General features: G+C 31.9%; 1 protein-coding gene across 6 annotated transcripts in view; it reads right to left on the bottom strand.

Moving 5' to 3' along the window:
- Window positions 1–19,338, bottom strand: part of LOC148629881 (phosphatase and actin regulator 1-like) — a 58,222-nt gene that overhangs the window by 4,787 nt on the left and 34,097 nt on the right. For all 6 annotated transcript variants that reach the window (XM_088558947.1, XM_088558954.1, XM_088558966.1 and 3 more), the window contains 9 exons: window positions 13,472–13,627; window positions 10,340–10,513; window positions 6,790–7,138; window positions 4,965–5,143; window positions 3,434–3,590; window positions 2,500–2,555; window positions 1,864–1,925; window positions 1,465–1,602; window positions 249–325 (listed from right to left, as the gene is read on the bottom strand). In XM_088558947.1, the coding sequence (XP_088415073.1) occupies window positions 249–325; window positions 1,465–1,602; window positions 1,864–1,925; window positions 2,500–2,555; window positions 3,434–3,590; window positions 4,965–5,143; window positions 6,790–7,138; window positions 10,340–10,513; window positions 13,472–13,627 (1,348 nt within the window). The remainder of the gene's footprint in view (window positions 1–248; window positions 326–1,464; window positions 1,603–1,863; window positions 1,926–2,499; window positions 2,556–3,433; window positions 3,591–4,964; window positions 5,144–6,789; window positions 7,139–10,339; window positions 10,514–13,471; window positions 13,628–19,338) is intronic.

The following is a 19,338-nucleotide window of genomic DNA, read 5'->3' as shown; positions in this document are numbered from 1 at the left end:
ATAAAGTTTCTTATTCACATCACCAGAAAAATGATAAAATGTACTCAAGTATTAAGTTCCTTATTCATAACACTAGACAAGTTACTATATATAGTATAATCTATCAATATACAGTCTTCCAATTGATACTTTTATGTGTTCAAACAGAGTATTCTCAAGAAAGTCTAAGTTTGGCCAGTTTTATCTATATTCCCATGTGTCTCAGAGTAACCTTATCTTAACAAGGGAAAATTGTCACAGATACAAACCTTGTTAAATGTTTGCTTTCTTCATGAACATCCATTTCTTTACTTTTAAATTCATTTAACTCTTTCCTGATGGCAGCCTGCAATTAACAAATAAAACTCTTATTGCTAACAATACAATCACTGTTTAACTAGTATAAAACTTTCAACAGGGGTGTCAAAACATATATAAAAAAAACAATCCTATAGAGTTTGCTTCAATAATAACAGAATATCTTTTCCAAAAAGAAAATGCTACCACACAATTTTTAACAACCTAAATGGAATTTTGATATTATAGCACATGCCATACCATGTAGACCTAAATGTCATGAACTCTTAAAAGGTTCTAAATCTACAGTTGTCAACATAACAAATTTTGAAAAGGCAAGACTGCTGCTCATAATTCTGTGAAAATTGAAATTTTTACTACAGTCATGGTCATGAAACATCTCTAAAAAATAACCCAAGTGAACAATTCTTTATTTCACATTTTTGTACACAACATCTACCCCAAAGAACTTGAGATAAAGACACTGTGAAGTCAGATTTGTATCTTGACCAACACTTAGAGATTGATGGTAGAGGAAAACTACAGACCAAACTATACGACAAACGTGATGACTTTTCATTCCATATTGTCAACTTTAATTCATCTGTGGCAACATCCCTTCAGCATCTGCGTATGGAGTTTTCATATCACAACTCATTCATAATGCGACTTTGCCGTAACTACACAGACTTTTGTATCATACTAGAATTCTTATAATTAGACTTATGGAACAGGGTTATGTTGCTGCAAGATTGAAGTCAATAGGTTTAAGGTCATCATCATGAACTCAAGAATTGTTATGGTGTATCCATCTGTACCAAGAAAACTGATCTGTTCAATGTGTCATAGTTTTCCTTTCCTCTTTCGTCTACCATGGACTTAACTTTTTATGAGCAACTCAGAGGGTGCTTACCCTACTGGTGCACCTGGTCCATGTTCCCAGTTTTTAGTGAAGTCCAAGTTATTTACTTTCATCACTTTGTATGTATTATTTTGTTTATTTTATGTCCTTTTTTGTGTGTGTCTGTTTTCCATGTCAGGTCTTTGTTCCCGGATTACATTATTTGATTTCTGCTAGAATCTTGGTTTCCTTGATTGTTCTTAAAGACATTAAGATGTTTAACCACTTATTTTACACCCAGACACAATATTTGACCCAATGAAAATTTCCACATTGACAGTCCATACCTTATCCTTAGGAGTCAATCTTGTCCATGGTTTGTCTGCTCTCCTGTCATACTCATGAGCCTCAGTCCACTCTACATAATCATTAAACTGGATAATTTTTCTTTCCTTTAATTCTTCAATACTTGGTCTAAAACTCAACTGGAAAAGTAGTGTCACATTTAGAATGAATGTATACTTCCAAGTTAATCATATGTAAAATAAAAACTGTAAGATAAATAAATATTTAGCTTGAACAGAATGTTTTTATAGAAAGGTTTACTAATTTAATCCTATTCGTGAATTGCAGTTAGGTTAGTTTTCAACAAATTTTTGTCAAAATACAGGGTGATTTTTTCTAAATAAACATATCAAATGAACTTGATGCATGTACAAATATTACTGTGAAGGAATTATACTTACTTTTCTGATAAGGAATTTTTTCTTTTCTTCCTTCTCTTTCTTTGCTTCTTCACTACTTTGCACTGATAACATATAACGATAATAATGTCTCATATTTTCTTTTAAAACATTTAAACAATCTTCAAATAAAAAAGGATTTCCAGCTGCCAAAATATTAATTAAATTTTTGATTTGTTTTCTTTGACCACCACTCATTTTTTCATAAATCTGCATGGCAAATATTAAAAATATTTGAAACATCAAGTACGTAACAACTATTTGTTGTGAAATTGACAAGTGAACTGATGTCTTGTCATGTGTCAGGTTATTTATAGTGACCAATCAATGGGCATGTTCAGACAGATCACTGCCATGTAAATTTCATCAGGTCTTTCACAGCTTAATTAGATTACATGGAGCCTTCTGATCAATTAAATGGATAAATTATCAAAACATATGTGTTAAATTAAAAACACCAAAGTAAGGACAATAGATGTTTTAAGTTCAATTTAATTAGTGTACAGAAAATAATATTTGTGACAAAAATAAATTATGTTCTTTGAATATTTCAATATCAAAACATAAAAAACAAGTAAATTATTAACAATTAACACAGCAATTTGCTTAAACTATTTCTTAAAAAGCAAATTAACTCACTATGCAAAATGTTCCTTTGTTCTAACTCTTCCTGTGAAGGTCGCAAACTCAAACGCCTGCAAGAAATATACATAACTTCCATGAGTGAATTCTACTTCCTCAGTATCTTATAAATAAATTTCAGTAATAATGTTCTTTAAAATGCACAAAAAATAACATAATTGTTAACAATAAAGTAAGGTCTTGGGGCAAATGACACGTTATGTTTTTTTTTTTTTTTTTAGAATTATATACTGATAGTTAATCATTAAATCTGATCATTTCTGTAATATTATGTAATGGATATGAATGTACATGAATGACCATGTATACTGTGTGGTTATTGCATTTATATGGTCTATTACAATGAAGAGCAGTAAGTGATGAAACAATACACAATAGAGAGGATTATACCAATGTCAGAATATAACATGATAATTAAGGTCGCACACCAAATTGACATTTTTTCTAAATGAGCTAATACATGTAGTTAATTATATATATTTTCATAAATACTTATTTTAAATCAACTAGTTTTAAACAATAATAATAATAACTTAAAAGTCATATACAAAGAATATTTGGATGATTTTTCAAATTCAACTATACATGCTTATTTACATAATAAATTTTTCTAGCAGATTCAGATTCACAAAAATGCAATGAATTTTTTGCCTTATTAATCACTTACTGTAATAACTCCCCTAACATTAAGATTTTTTTATTCAAAATAAGGAAAAAGTATGTGATCTAGAATTTTATTCATGTAATTTGACTAAAAACTAATATCACTTTAAAAGAAATTCAAGCAATGATTAATAAAAAATGCCTACTTCTTTCAAGACAAAATTTCAACATGGTGACCATCTTAACCATATTTTTTTAAAAAGTAAATTAACTCTGAATCCTAAATATCTACACTGATATTGGTCATACACAACCCATTAAGCAATACCTAGTTAAAGCTGTGCCTATAGCATTGCGTCTCTCTCGATCTTGTTCATCAGTTCCAGTATGAATGATGTTTTTCTCAACAAGTTCTCGCCGCGATGGGCGAGTACTTAAGAACTTTGCTAAACTATCTTGGCGAGCTACTTTTGCTGCTAATGAACCTGAAATTCAATACCAATTATTGCCAGAATTTCTATACTAAATTATATGTTGGGATATAACAATGAAAAACTGGTGCATCAGGTAAGATATTGAATTGAAAACATCCAAAAAAAGCAGGATCAATGTTCAAGTTGTGATTGTGGCTATTCAATTAAATTTAAAAAAGGGCTTATTCTATGAACATATATATGAGACACATGTGTGTACAGTTTCATGATGAAGTAAATTTATAATTGAAGTAAAACAAGCTTGATGCAAAAGTACACCTGAAGTGAAAGAGACATACACATTTCATATACAGGCTAAATAATTCTTAAAGCCCTTCATTTGTAAACCTGAAAAGAAAGATATATACACTTATTATATAGATAGAAATGATTTACCAATTTTTCCCAGTGCAATTTTCTTCGATAATTCACACTGTGAAATAAATTTAATAATTTCACTCTCGCGCTTTCTCCCACCAAAACGTCACACCACAAATATCAATCTGCCGTTCACAAAATTTTAATTTGTGTTGATAATAACAATGAATAATGGAGGAAATCTATATAATAAATAGGATAATCAATTGGTTATCGTGAGTAACTAAAATATGATCACTCGTGCCAAGAATGCATTAAGATTTAATTCATGCGCAGAAGAAGTTCCACACACTCGTTAAATCTAGGGGTTCTTCGGCACTCGTGATCATATTTTGGTTATCCACTCTTTCCAATTAATTATCCTATTATTCATACACAGGCCAAACACTGTATGTCCCTTCAGGGCTACAGGGCATAAAATATTTCAACATTTATCACAGGATTAATATTTTTTGTGTTGCATACCAGTAGAGATTTCAAACTAGCTAGGGTCCTCAACCAACATTATCATGTTGAGGACTTATGAAATGGCAGTAACAAAAAATATCAGACATCTCATTAAAACAGATGTAAGAAAGCATGTAATATTGACTTTATGAAACATTAAGCTTATCTGGTCCTAGACCTTCCAATTTTATACAATATGCCAGGCAGGATAATCTGGTCCTGGACCTTCCAATATTATACAGTATTCCAGGCAGAATAATATATGTCTTATATGGCATAGTCAGCCAATCAAATATTGCCAAATGGTTCATAAAATACCATGTTTACAAAGGCAATAGCAATGCTGAGGGTATTTGTGATTTTGCAAAGTAACATAACTAAGACATTTGTAGAGATAATGACAGTTTTCTCCCTGACTTTAGGTAAACTGCCCAGAAAATGCAGCATATTTGGGAAGAAATAGATGCTCATGTAAGAAATTCTGGATCTTTGATTAAGTGGGACACTTGTAAGAATCTAATATTCTTGAAATAAAAAATAATTTCAAATAACAGCACATACTACTATATTCTTCTTCATCCTCTTCATTTTCTTCATCATCACGATACCGAATTTCTTCGTCATCTGACGATGAATCATCACTCTGGAAAGACGTGGTAGTAGGGGTAGTAGATTGAGGAACTGTTGGCATGGCAACAGGAATAGGTACATTTTCTTTATTGCTTTCAGTTGTGAAATGTCTGTTAATAGAGTTAAAACATAGAATTAGTTAAAAACATGGAATTATTAGAGTATCATAGAGTCAAACTTATCACATTAAACCTTTGGTATCATAAAATCTACAGAAAAGATCTACTTTGTCAACAGTTTAAAACACGGTGACATGATTGATAATACAGTGAAGACTCTAATACAAAGCCCCATTAAGATCAGTTGCCTGTGTGCTCGGTATTCTAAACCGTTGGCCGTGTGTTTGGTATTTTTATCAGTTGGCCCTCTGTTTGGTTTTCTTATCAGTTGGCCATGTGTTTGGTATTCTTATCAGTTAGCTTTGTGTGCAGTATTCGAATCAGTTGGCCGTGTGTTCGGTATTCTTATCAGTTGGCCAGGTGTTCGGTATTCTAATCAGTTGGCCCTGGTTTTGGTGTTCTAATCAGTTGGCCATGTGTTCTGTATTCTTATCAGTTGGCTGTGTGTGCAGTATTCTAATCGGTTGGCCGTGTGTTCTGTATTCTTATCAGTTGGCCATGTGTTCGGTATTCTTTTCAAATTGCCTTGTGTTCGGTATTCTTATCAGTTGGCCGTGTGTTCAGTATTCTTAACAGTTGGCTGTGCATGCGGTATTCTAATCAGTTGGTCATGTGTACGGTATTCTTATCAAATTGACTTGTGTTCAATATTCTTATCAGTTGGCCGTGTGTTCGGTATTCTTATCAAATGGCCGTGTGTTCTGTATTATAATCAGTTGGCTGTGTGTTCTGTATTATAATCAGTTGGCCACATGTTCAGTATTCTTATCAGTTGGCCATGTGTTTGGTATTCTAAAGTTCAAACTACATTAAATTTGATATAAAGGGACTTTACACAGTGCCTGATTTAGACAGGTCTTCAAATGATTCAGGTTTCATTTTAAAAAAAAAAAAGCTTATAACAAAATTAAGCCTCTGGATTGAAATTGAAAAAAAGATTATGAATACATGTATAAAAATTTTTTCCACTAATTGCTCATGTTGATTTTTTTTCTTAATCCTTACAACCATTTAATATTTTGTTTTTAATTGTAAGCTTTAAAAGACCTCAAAAGTGAAAATAAATTTTGCTTTCTTGTTACTGCTTTTTCATAGCAACTTCTAAATAAGATAATTATCAGTGTGATAAGGTTTCAACCTAGTAACTTCAAAGTTAGTTATCTAGTAGGTTTTTTTTTTCTGATAAATAACATTTCACATATTTCTTATTTATAACAGAAACAGAACACTCCCTTTTTTCAAGTACATGTACTGGTATGCCCTTTATGTTCTATAAAAGGTACAAGGACAGTCTCTATAAAACCATAATAGTGTTTTTTTTCCAGATATTTAAGTTTTTAAAATTTAAAACTAACATCATAACTAGGTACAATGTTACAATTCTTAGGTCATTTACATCTAAGACATCAAGACTTTACTGTTAATCTAAGAGCATGACACTCCTCTTCCAAAACTTCCATGTTGTGATGTCTCAATGATACCAGAGTCTGGATAACCTCATTTGTGTAAGATAAATCATACTTTTACTTTGCATGAAAGCAAGATGAAGAAATACTATACAAAATATACCACAAAATGTAAGATTTTCCTTATTTCATAAATACGAGATAAAATTTTCTAAAAATAAATCTACTTACGGTAACCCTCCTCTAAGTTTTGGCCTGGCACTAGATAATGGTGTAGATTTGGGTGAAGGCTTTGGTGAAGGATGTCTTATCACATTAGAAATTTGAGGAGTTGTTATCTCATCAATGTGAGAAAAGTTCACATGTGAATGATTATCGTTTTTATCTCGGGACACAGGAGTTCCATGTTTACCATCCCCACCTCCCATTCCCTTCAAAGCACTTTTTTTAGGTAGTAATGACAAGTCAGGTTCATTCATAGGAATTGGTTCAAAACCCTCTGGGTAAACTTCTTCTGGTTCCTTCTTTTCTTTCTTGACACTTTGTTCTGTTAGCACTATTTTAGCCTGTTCTTCAATTTCTGAAAAGAGCATCGAAAAAAAATTCTTATATACCACTAACCCTTGTCGTGTTGAATCATTCTGAAAAAAAAATGTCTAGAATTTGAATTTCTGCAAATTTATACAAATTATATACAAATTAGTTGCACAATGATACTGATGCTGACTGTTATATATAAGTTAAAGATGGGTGATCACTGGGTGTGTGGTCCAACGTGGTAAAATGGGTCTGTTACTCAAAGATGGTAATTTTTGTCCATTTCTGGCCATTTTTTTACTAGATGTGGGGTTCAACAGGAGCAAAATAGGAACTAAAGCACATGACCTCTTTTTTCAGCTCTCCAGTCATTATTTATTTAACAAACTTTATCACATTGCCTCATTTTAAAGCACAGTCACACTGCTTGCAGATGGGAACAAATTGAGCTTTCCTAAACTAAGATTAACATTGCTAGAACAAATAAAGCAGAAACAGAGCCAATCCTGGATAAATCAGGGTGCAACACAATAAGAATTAACTTTTCAGATTTTTAAGATGTTACAGTAAACACAAACGTAACAGTAGTAGGTCTGTAAGAACTATACTTGTTATATCTCTCACAACTGTTGCATACATTTCATTTAAAATTATTATGATTTTCAAAATGATTCAACTTGCTATCTATTTAATTATACATCATAAATTTACTCATATATAGTTTTTTTTCTCCCTTAACAATAAAACTCCACAGTAGATACACCGTGTTAAAATGTGTCATGAGAATATTGACCCTTAAGTGACAACAAAATTAACAATTACTTCCATAAGAGATATAATGTGTTAAAACAGATGTCAATTTAATCATAACAAACATTGGCAGACCAACAAAAAGATGAACTAATCACTATATAATGCATATAAGAAGGTAATATGTATCCACAGACTGACCGTAAGATAATTCACTATACTACTGCAAAACTGTAACTCACATAATAGAATTCCTGTGACATCTACAGTTTGTGGTTTGGTTTACCACTTTTTAACATTTGATTTTTTTTTTCTATGTAATGGGAATAAGTACTGAGTATAACATATAATTCAGAGCTTTTTTTACTAAAACAAAATATCAGCAAAGTAAACCAAAGCATCAAAATAGGACAAGTCAGACCCTTCAAAATCACAGTGCATAGCCAAAGCATCGAAATAAGACAACTCAAGACACTTCAAAATCCCAGTGCATAGCCAAAGCATCAAAATAGGACAAATCAGACCCTAAAAAATCCCAGTGCATAGCCAAAGCATCAAAATAGGACAAATCAAGACACTTCAAAATCCCAGTGCATAGCCAAAGCATCAAAATAGGACAAATCAAGACACTTCAAAATCCCAGTGCATAGCCAAAGCATCAAAATAGGACAAATCAGACCCTAAAAAATCCCAGTGCATAGCCAAAGCATCAAAATAGGAGAAATCAAGACACTTCAAAATCCCAGTGCATAGCCAAAAAGATCAAAATAGGACAAATCAGACCCATCAAAGTTCCAGTACATAGCCTGAACAGGAAAATAGGACTAATCAGACCCTTCAAAGTCCTAGTACATAGCCAAAGCATCAAAACAGGACTAATCAGACCCTTCAAAGTCCCAGTACATAGCCTAAACAGGAAAATACGACTAATCAGACCCTTCAAAGTCCCAGTACATAGCCAAAACAGGAAAATAGGAAACAGGGATGAATAATAAATAAGTGATAAGTGGCCACATTTAAAAGATAAAAGAACTGAATAGGAACAAAAAGTACAAATAAGACATGAAAAAACAAAGAAAGGGAGGCCAAAATTTCCAGTCTTATAACCTTTGTCTATGAAACACTTACAGTGAGGAAAAAATTCCAACTGCCAATCTAAGTAACAAATGCCTCTAAAGGTCACAATGTATTTTTTTGTCATAAGTACCTAATAGTAAGACATTATTGCTACTGTGACATGTACATATTTGTGCCAATCTTCAGACTTTAGAAGAATAATTGGTTCTTATATGAGTGAAGATTAAAGATCCAGTTATCTTTCATGAGTTTGAGAAATTCAAAAGTCTTTTTCACGAAATGAAGCGTAACAAAATGAGTGCAAAGACCAAGAATGTCTCTTAGCGAGTGAAAGATAACCCAATCTTTGATCATCAACGAGTATAAGTATCTGTTTCTTCTGTGAAAACATACATGTTTTGTTCACTTCTCCTAGAGAGCGCCACTATTTCTTAAATCATGGTATATAGCAACTTCAAATTTTCTCAATTGCAAATGGCCATTTCTAGAACATCTTTTCTGTATCAACCTTTTTTAAGTCACTAACATTGTTAGTGACTTCTTGCAGTCATAATTTCAGTTACTTTATATTTGCATAGGATTTGCATAATTATATATTACTACTCCACGCTAAGCTGCAGATCTGTGCCTTGTTTACCACCATAGCGTCATAGTTCTAGCTTCATATGAGATAAAAATGTACCTCTTAAATATCATTCACGTGTGTTCTAAGTGTGTTTCTTGCTTGTATGAGAACGGAAAGTTTACATGAAATGATTGGTTAGCATTAAACATTACCCAGTTTCTGATTCAGGTACAGGGGCTTGTTACAAGACTGTATAGGTCATATACAGTAGCAGGGCCCAATATCTATAAATATTCATTGCCAGTTATTTAATCTGGTTCCTTGGTCAATAAGTGACCCAAAGATGACTAAAATGTACCTCTTTTAAAAAATATCATACACATGTCTATGTGTGTTTTTAGCTTGTTTTAGAACAAGAAGATTATATTAAAAGATGAAATGATCGGTAAGCATTGAATTTATGCAATATTACCCAGTTTCAAATTCAAGCCAAGGGGCTTGTTACAATTGACTATGTAGGTCATATACATTATCAGGGTCCCGATATCTATATATACCCATTTCCAGTTGTTTAATCTGGTTGCTGGTAACTAATTGTATTGATTAAAAACATTCCAGTCATCATGGTTATGAAAGAGTAATCATATCAAGGGAATCAAGATTTTAACGGAGGTCACCCCATTTTAGAGCATATCGCCTTCTTGCCATTTAGGATGATGAAAGTAACAAAAAATCAGTGGCAAAGAATATTTGATGATAAGGGACTTTGAAGACTTCAGTCTTTGATTTTTATCATGCTATAGTTGGTTCTAACTATGGGACATGTTGATCTAATCAATATAAGGTCCATACTTATTGAAGTTTCAATCACAGCAGGTTTGTCAGGAACTGAACTGTTATCTGTTTTAGTTATGCCCTCTGGTGGTGGAACAACTGTATCCATAGTAACCTCTGAGGAAGCTGTCTGTCCTGTTTCAGGAGCAGTTGTAGGAAATACCATAGGCCTTGCCTGTGCAGTGGTCAATACTGAAATTAAAAACAATATTAGTAAAGAAATGAAAATGAAGTCACACTGCACAGCATGATATGACCATAGAATGTTGAATGCGGAAAAAAAATCAGTTATTTACACACTTGAGCATAGGGACTTACAGTTCATTATGGACAAAATAAAGCACAAAATTTGAAATTCAATTAATAAAATAAAAATGTTCTACTTTAAGAATGCTAATCAAAGATCTATGCCTTTGATCCTTGTAACTTTATAAAAAACAAAAAAAGAAATAAACACACACAGGCAGGAATTTTCAGAAGGGATTCAACCCCACTAGTACAGAAAGCTTATTTAGGAGAGCAACCAAACTCACTTACAACATATGCCCCATCTATATGAAGCCAGACACCAAATTTGAAATCAATCCTTTCATTGGGAGTCAAGGTATTTGTGACAAAAATTTTTCTCTATCAGTCCATTTAGTGAATCAAAGCACCAATGTCGTTGAACCTCATAAGTCATGAGATATCTATAAGTAATTTAAAAACTTTATAATCTACTGATGGTAATTTGTTCTGTCAGTATTTCCAAAAAGATTATTTTTTACAACGGGATCAGCACTTTCACTTTTACTAGAACTATACATCCACACAACACTGATGATTCAAAATTTCAATTTAAAGTTTGTTTTTTTTTTGTTTTTTTGTTTCCTTTCATTTTGTTTTTATTTTGTATCTCAATGTATAATCTTGCCAACCTATTTTAAGTTTTAAACATGGCCAATCATGTGGAATCCACATATGGATATCAAAGGCATTAACAAAATATAGTTCACACTTCTATACATGAATTTGAATTTTTCTTTGACAATCAACCATGTAAAATATAATTTCAACTGTATACTGTAGAAACGGTAACGCAAATATATGAAATAATCAATTTGATACATTTAAATATTCATCTGCCAGATATATTTTGCTGTGGAAGTACTTTTAAGGCGGTTATCAACCGGAAGTCCTTTAGACTGACATCAGATGGTTTTAAGACTCAGAAGTCACAGGACTTCCAAGTAAAAATGACCATGTCAAATGCTTTGTTAACAACAGGCAAAACAGAGGAAATGGTCAAACAACACTTTCTGGGGTCATAATTCAAAAAAGATAATGAAATACTGAACATTTTATCAATTTACTGTAATCATCAATCTGCTTTCGTAAGCAAAAACTGATACAAACGTCAAATGAGACATTTTCAAGGGCCATAACTCCAAGAGGGATTCACAGATTCTTCTGAAATTTGCACCAAAAATAGATATTGAAATATTGAACATTTTACAAATTTACTTTAATCATCAATCTGCTTTTGTTTTCTATATAATAGGAAAAAACTTTTTAAAATCATCAAATGTGACACTTTCTTGGGCCATAACTCCAAGAATGGTGAACAGACTACCAGCAATCATAATGCACAAATATTAGATACTGAAATACTGAACATTTTATCAATTTTTATTAATCATCAATCTGCTTTCATTTTCTAAATAATAGGCTAAAATTGATAAAAACATCAAATTGACACTTTCAAGGGCCATAACTCCAAGAAGGGTCAACAGACTTTTCTGAAATTTCAACAAATATTAGATGTTGAAATACTGAACATTTTCTTAATTTAATCATCCATCTACTTTTGTTTTCTAAATAATAGGCAAAAACTGATAAAAATGTCAAAAATGACACTTTGAAGGACCATATCTACGAGAAGGGTCAACAAATTTTCCTTAAATTTGCACCAAAAATAGATGTTGAAATACTGAACATTTTATCAATTTACATTAATCATCAATATGCTTTCGTTTTCTAAATAATAGGCAAAAACCTATTCTATTTTAAGTAAAAACAGCCATGTCTTTTGGCAAGGGACCATAATGGATACAATTCGAAAGTAAACATGCCAAGGATGATTGTCATCAAATGTTATCAAATTCTGTCCAGTGGTTTCAGAGGAGAAGTTTTATAAAGAAAAGTTAAGGACGGACAACAACGACGATGATGCCAAGTGATGAGAAAAGCTCACATGGCCTTTTAGGCCAGGTGAGCTAAAACGTTATTTTTTTGGATGTGACCTTATTTGGCCCCTTATAACTGGAAACAGTAAGAAATATCTGAAATCTGATTGAAAAATTTCAGAAGAAATTCAATGATTTTTTTACCCCAAAATTGGGCTAAAACTTAAAAATAGCTGATTTTTTGGGGTGATGCCTGATTTTGTAATCTTTTAACACGAAAACAGTTAAAGATAAGTCTATCCTGTAAAAGCCTTTAAACAGTTTCAAATAGAACATACTGACATCTAAATCATCAGAAATTAAATTAACAGTAAAATTTTCTATCACTTCAAATTATAACATATATCCTCCTTTTCAGCCCAAGTAGGACAAAACCTCCAAAAACTAAAGGGCTCTCTGCTATGTCCCTAGGAGAGTTAAGAAAAATATCGGATAAGTTTTACTTAAAGTCATTGTAAAAAAAATGGAAGTTCAGGAATGCCAACAACAGAGACAACGACAGGCAGGGTGATACCATTATATGTCCATAAAGAAAAAAATAATTGCCACTGTATAAAAGTTTTTCAGGTAAAGATAATTTTAAGCATGCACTATCTAGAAAAATAAAATTATGCTGCCTTAAATGACATCAACTATAATCATTTCCATTAGCATTATTATCATTATATGTATGTAATAATAAATTGATTAATAAAAGTTCCCCTAGAAAATATACATTCAGGGTAGGTGCTACCATTAAGTAAGGTCTTGTAGTTCATGCAGTACATATAACTGTATGAGAATTATATTTCAAGTTTTGTTTTAAAAAAACTAAGCAATTTGCAGAGCCAAAAAAATGGCAAGTTTCAACCAGCTTTTCCTAAGAAAATAGAAAAAAAAAACCAGAAATTTACAAATAAGGAACAAAATGAATCAGAATATTTACCTGGTGTATCAGCACTACTACTGATGGGTGTTATGTCTGCCTGTGTAGTAATGGTAGTACACTGTGAAACTTCAGTCTCACTTGTTACTGGTGTAGATGATTTTGTTGGAACCTGAGAGTTTTGGTCAGCCACCCCAGACTTGTCTGTGTCTGTGTCTGAAAGCAGAGATGACATGAACTTTAACATATCAATAAAGACAAATTCAATTAAGGACATAACAAAATGACAACAAATAGTCCAACGTGCTTATACTGTACGCCAACCTTATATGCCAGCCTTCAGAAACTTGCTTGTACTGTACGCCAACCTTGTATGCCAGCCTTCAGATGATGCTCTTACTGTATGCCAGCCATCAAATACATGCTTGTACTATATACAAACCTTGTATGCCAGCCCTCAGATTCATGAAATATTCTATAGTTAACATATATTTTTAATTTAAGAATCTGAACAGAATTCTACCTATCAATTATTCTGCTAAGAGCTATCAAATCATGAATACTAAGAAGAAAAAAAATGTTATACATATTTAGTCAAAAAATACAAATAAATGCCATCATTCTGCAAAAATATTATTTGTATAACTTGACGCCTTAAAAACTGTTTAAAAAAATGAAAAACAGGTGTAAATAATGATCATTCTTGCCAAAGGTTTGGACAATTACCTTGTTAGCTTATAAACTCTGTACTATACAAAAATCAGTCTATCAATAATTATTTAATAAAAACAATTCAATATTTCCACAAGTAATCCAGTCTACCATTGATTATCCATTAACTTTTAGTGGTAAATGAAACCGACATAAAATTTTTCATTTATCAAAATCCTGAATCAGAATGCTTTGACATTTCTGACTAATCAGTACTAGACCAAAACATTAAAATACAAATTAAACGGGAGATGTACTTACTGAACCAATCACAGGATAACATCCATAGACAATTGACCAAACATAGAGAATGCTTTCTTATTTATAAATGTCCCACAAATCTGAAGAACACATGCCTTACAATTAACACTTGTGCCATAAAACTGCCATTTCCATGGAAACTGTCAACAATAAGTCAAAGATTTCATTCAAAATCTTCCCTAAGCCATGCCAATTTAATCACTGAATTCTGATACTAGGAAATGATACATGGTAACCTGATAATGTTTTAATTTGCTAATTGATCACAAAAAATAAACAACTGATTTTATTACTGAATGGCAAAAGGATGACCATAACTTAAAAAAGAAATTTGGGATCAAGAATTTGATGAAAACAATATCAAATATCAATAAAATTGACAGAGTGGCTGAATAATTAACAGCAGTACTTCAGACAACAAGCCCCTACTCTTATTCTGAAAATAATTTTATATAGGATACATCAGCTTGGAAGCAAAATTTCTGCCAGCCCACCTTTATTTTTACCAGCATTGGCTGGCGGGCTGACCTTAATTTCAAAGACTGAATATTAATCTGAACCAGCTTTATGTGGTATGGCATCTTGAGGTGATCAATGAATATCTTGATTTATTGTTCTGACATAAAATGTCTACAGATGGAGACAATAACACTACCAGGAATGACCAAAACAGTATCATGCCATTAAATATTACCAATTTTTTTTATGACATCTTAAAAAAAATTATGAAAATTACTGAAGCATGGATAATGGTGAATATTTTTAACCATAAATGTTGCGAAAATCCCCCCATGCAAAATTACTATATTTACAGTTTTCAAAAGTTTTTTTATTCATCCTACAAATCATGGAAGGTATAATAATTAGTAAATACAGGTACTATAAGTATGTCCACTCTTCACTACAACTATATCCTATATTTTTGCCAAACATTGCCACCAATGTTAAAGTATGATGACTAAACAGGCAGCCATTACGGCAGTTCATATTAGTCTTCCTCTTGCAGTTTTTTACATCCTATTCCACCTGTACATCTGTATGGAGGCCTTATGATAAAGAAAAGTCTGGCAAGGTACTGGTAGGTCATTACTTGTTCTAATGAGTTTAAATACATTTATGGCTACTGATTATACTATACAGCCAATACTGCAATACCCTATCCATCCCCAAAATCATGACTGAATATCTGATTTGATCTGATAGACACAAATCTCATTATTTAGCCACTAATTATTCTCAAAATATATACTGAGTAAACAAGGTTTTTGTCCTAAACTTTTATTTCAAAAGATACCTTTGGGTCACTGACCCATTACTCTTTCTATTGGCCTTTCTTTATGGTTTTGTTTTCTCCTTTGTGTAAGAACCAGAGAACTTGAAAATAAAAACCATTTTTTATTTCTGCCAATTTGTCAATATTTTATTATTTCTGTAGAACTGTTCTGCTTGCAGATATGTCAGTAGTATTTAAAGTAGCAGGAAAAAAAGAAAAAAGTAGCAGGTAAACTGCTGAAAATTTTGCAAGAGTTCACCTATTTTTGAAGATAGCTGTCAAAAGATAAGCAAGTAACCACCCACTTTTGCTGGTTGAAGGCTTCTATTGACATTACTGGCCTGTATCTTGACAACTAACAAAGAGGTGGGGGGGACAACTCAAACATGTGATTTATACACACACAAGCCCTTTGCAGCAGTGACCACTTGCTTGCTAATACAAAAGTCAAAGAAAGGGATGTAAAATTATGACTTTCAGGATGTTCATGTGTACGACATGCTTAATAACCTGACTGCATGGTAAACATTTTTAAAAGTTAACAATACCATACATTTTTATCTTTCATCTAAAAAAAATAATCTACTTGTTAACAGCTTTGCATCAGTTACAGACTCATCTAAATGTCAAATCATCCCCTTAGCATATTTCCTTATAAGGTTTCTAAAACAAACATCTGTAACGTTTCAAGCTTATATTCACTGAAAATAGTAACATATCAGGGTATACTTGTGCATGTGACAGAACAGTTGCAATACAATTCTTTTTAAACTTGACAATAAAGGAGGGTTTCCAACAAAAGGAACTGAAAGACAGTATCAACATTGTTTCTCTTTATTTCCCCAACTTTATAACTTGTCGAGGAAGTGACAAATATGTACTTTTATATTGTAGTTGTCAAATTACAAAGCTTTGACCAAAATGAGTGCCTCAAACACTGGTACATTATACAATTAAGGTTCCACTCTATAGAAAGGTCACTAGAGATAACTTTAAGACAAATTGCGGAAATAAAGCTATATTTAGACTCAAAACAAGTAAATCTAACGTTTTTTCCTGTAAAAAGTATATATTTTTCCAAACCTTACATTATGGAGATCTATGAAAAAAGACAGATTACATTTTGTCATGAAAATCTGAAGCCATGGTATTATTTTGAAAAAAATTGTCAGTTTTCATCATAAACTTTGAGTGCCTCCAAAAATAACTGTCAAAAACTGGTTTTCTAAACTATCAGGCACATTAAAACTGTTGGAAAAAGTAAGTGGGCATGGTATTATTGAAAGAAAAAAAAACATCAAAATATAAGTATACCTATTTCTGCTCACTTGTTCAAGCTTTTAATTCTTAAAGTTTGTGTGAAATTTTGCACTTTTGAAAAACAGTCAGTTGGAGCAGAGGAGAGAACCCAATCTGGCGAGGATCTAAATCTTTCCGACTTAAAGCATATTTTACTTGCCTTCACAAGTATTGGCAATGCTCTACTACCCACAATCAATATTTCAACCAAGTTTCACATTTTTATTTTTTACTTTTACAAAATTAGACAGGGTCAATTTTGTGTACAGTGTTCTTCAATCGCATTTGTATAGTGCAACCTAACGATAAAAATTAATCAAGCTAATCCAAGCAAAAGTTTATGGGAAAAGGTTCTAGCATAGCATTGAAATGATACTTAAATTTGAGACTGCTCCATAAAATGTTTGTTTCAAGTTGATATTAGGTTATGCAATTTAAGATCAAAACAGACTAGAAAAACTCTGAATATGAGAATATCCCATTTCAAGTAATCCTTTATCATGTTAAAACTTCATGTTGGATAAACTCCCATTGCAGTCACATGACAATAACTATCTTCTTTCATGCATGGCAATGTATAATGCCTAACTTTCTTATAAATTAATTGAATTCATTGAGCGGTACAAATGGAGTTGCACTTTCAAGGTTTTAATATGGAAAAGTCCTGCATTTGAGGGAAGACAGTGACTTTCATTCACATCTACCTATGATTCCTTATCTTCCTATTAGATTGAGTGGTTTAGGAGGATATGTAAAATCTATAATTTGGATATCACCCTTAATTTGCAGGCATTGATCAATAATAAATTACTTTCATGTACATTTCCATAATATGCAAAATTACATGAGAAATTTATGAGGAGTCCATTGAGTTGTGCTGGTGGGCTTTGAAATGTAAAACCTTAAAATTAGATTATTTCCCTTTGGAGGCATTAGATGAAAAAATATTTTCTTCATATATATCATTACTAGATGCTTACATTCTTATAAATTTTATTAAGTCCTTATAGTGGTTTTGGAGGAGTTATCCTGGCAAGATATGTAGACAGATGACAAAACAAACAAGGTCATTCTAAAATATTCCACTCCTTAAAGGTTAAAGGTTAGTAAACTGTCCTTCACTTTTCAATTAGTGAGAAGTTTATTAACACTGACACATTATAAATCCCCAATGGTATATGGTGGTTGTTAATGTGATATATTTAATATCAATAATATGTCAGCAGCAGCACACTGGTTTCATACTGAATTACTAAACAAATCATATCTAAACACATGTAGTAATACAGTAGAACCTATCTGAACCAAAATATTTAAGGAAAGGTAGATATTTTACTAATGTGGTGGGTACATGGTTATATTAACCATACATTTGATAGACAAAAGAAATAGATTTATTTAAGAATTGGCTATGATAAAAATTTTGCACTTCACGCAATAAACAATATGTACATGGAAAATTTATGTTATTTTTCAATAGACAAAATTTTTATCATTGCCAATTCTTAAAAATTAATTTTAAAACATATTTTTATCTTTAAACATGAAAAAAGTAGCTCTGAATTTAACTGAAAAAGGATGTGTCAATATTTTTTTTTATTCATTAAGATATAACAAAATTATTTTCACAAATTACAGTATTTATCTCAAATTAATTTATATGACTATGTTTGTTTGTTTGTTTGTTGGGGTTTAACGTCCGAGCAGCAATATTTCAGCTATATTCAGATGATATATGACTATGGATGGTTACAAGTTTAGTTACTGTTTCCTTTCAACAGGTTTTACTGTATAATTATTCAAGAATATCTGAGGATGGGACTGAAGTTAAAACTAATCACTGTATGATTAGTGACAGTCAGACAAGAATATCTGAGGATGGGACTGAAGTTAAAACTAATCACTGTATGATTAGTGACAGTCAGACAAGAATATCTAAGGATGGGACTTGAAGTTAAATCTAATCACTGTATGATTAGTGACGGTCAGACAAGAATATCTGAGGATGGGAAAACTAATCACTGTACGATTAGTGACAAAGTCAGACAAGAATATCTAAGGATGGGACTGAATTTAAAACTAATCACTGTACGATTAGTGACGATCAGACAAATATATCTGAGGATGGGACTAGAAGTTAAAACTAATCACTGTACGATTAGTGATGGTCAGACAAGAATATCTGAGGATGGGAAAACTAATCACTGTACGATTAGTGACAAAGTCAGACAAGAATATCTAAGGATAGGACTGAAGTTAAAACTAATCACTGTACGATTAGTGACGGTCAGACAAGAATATCTGAGGATGGGAAAACTAATCACTGTACGATTAGTGACAAAGTCAGACAAGAATATCTAAGGATGGGACTGAAGTTAAAACT

Source organism: Perna viridis, chromosome 1 (assembly GCF_037379345.1).
Source record: "Perna viridis isolate PV_CMFRI_1.1 ecotype Kerala chromosome 1, ASM3737934v1, whole genome shotgun sequence".
In the NCBI taxonomy this organism is placed as follows: domain Eukaryota; kingdom Metazoa; phylum Mollusca; class Bivalvia; order Mytilida; family Mytilidae; genus Perna; species Perna viridis.
This window is presented reverse-complemented; position numbering and strand designations above follow the sequence as displayed.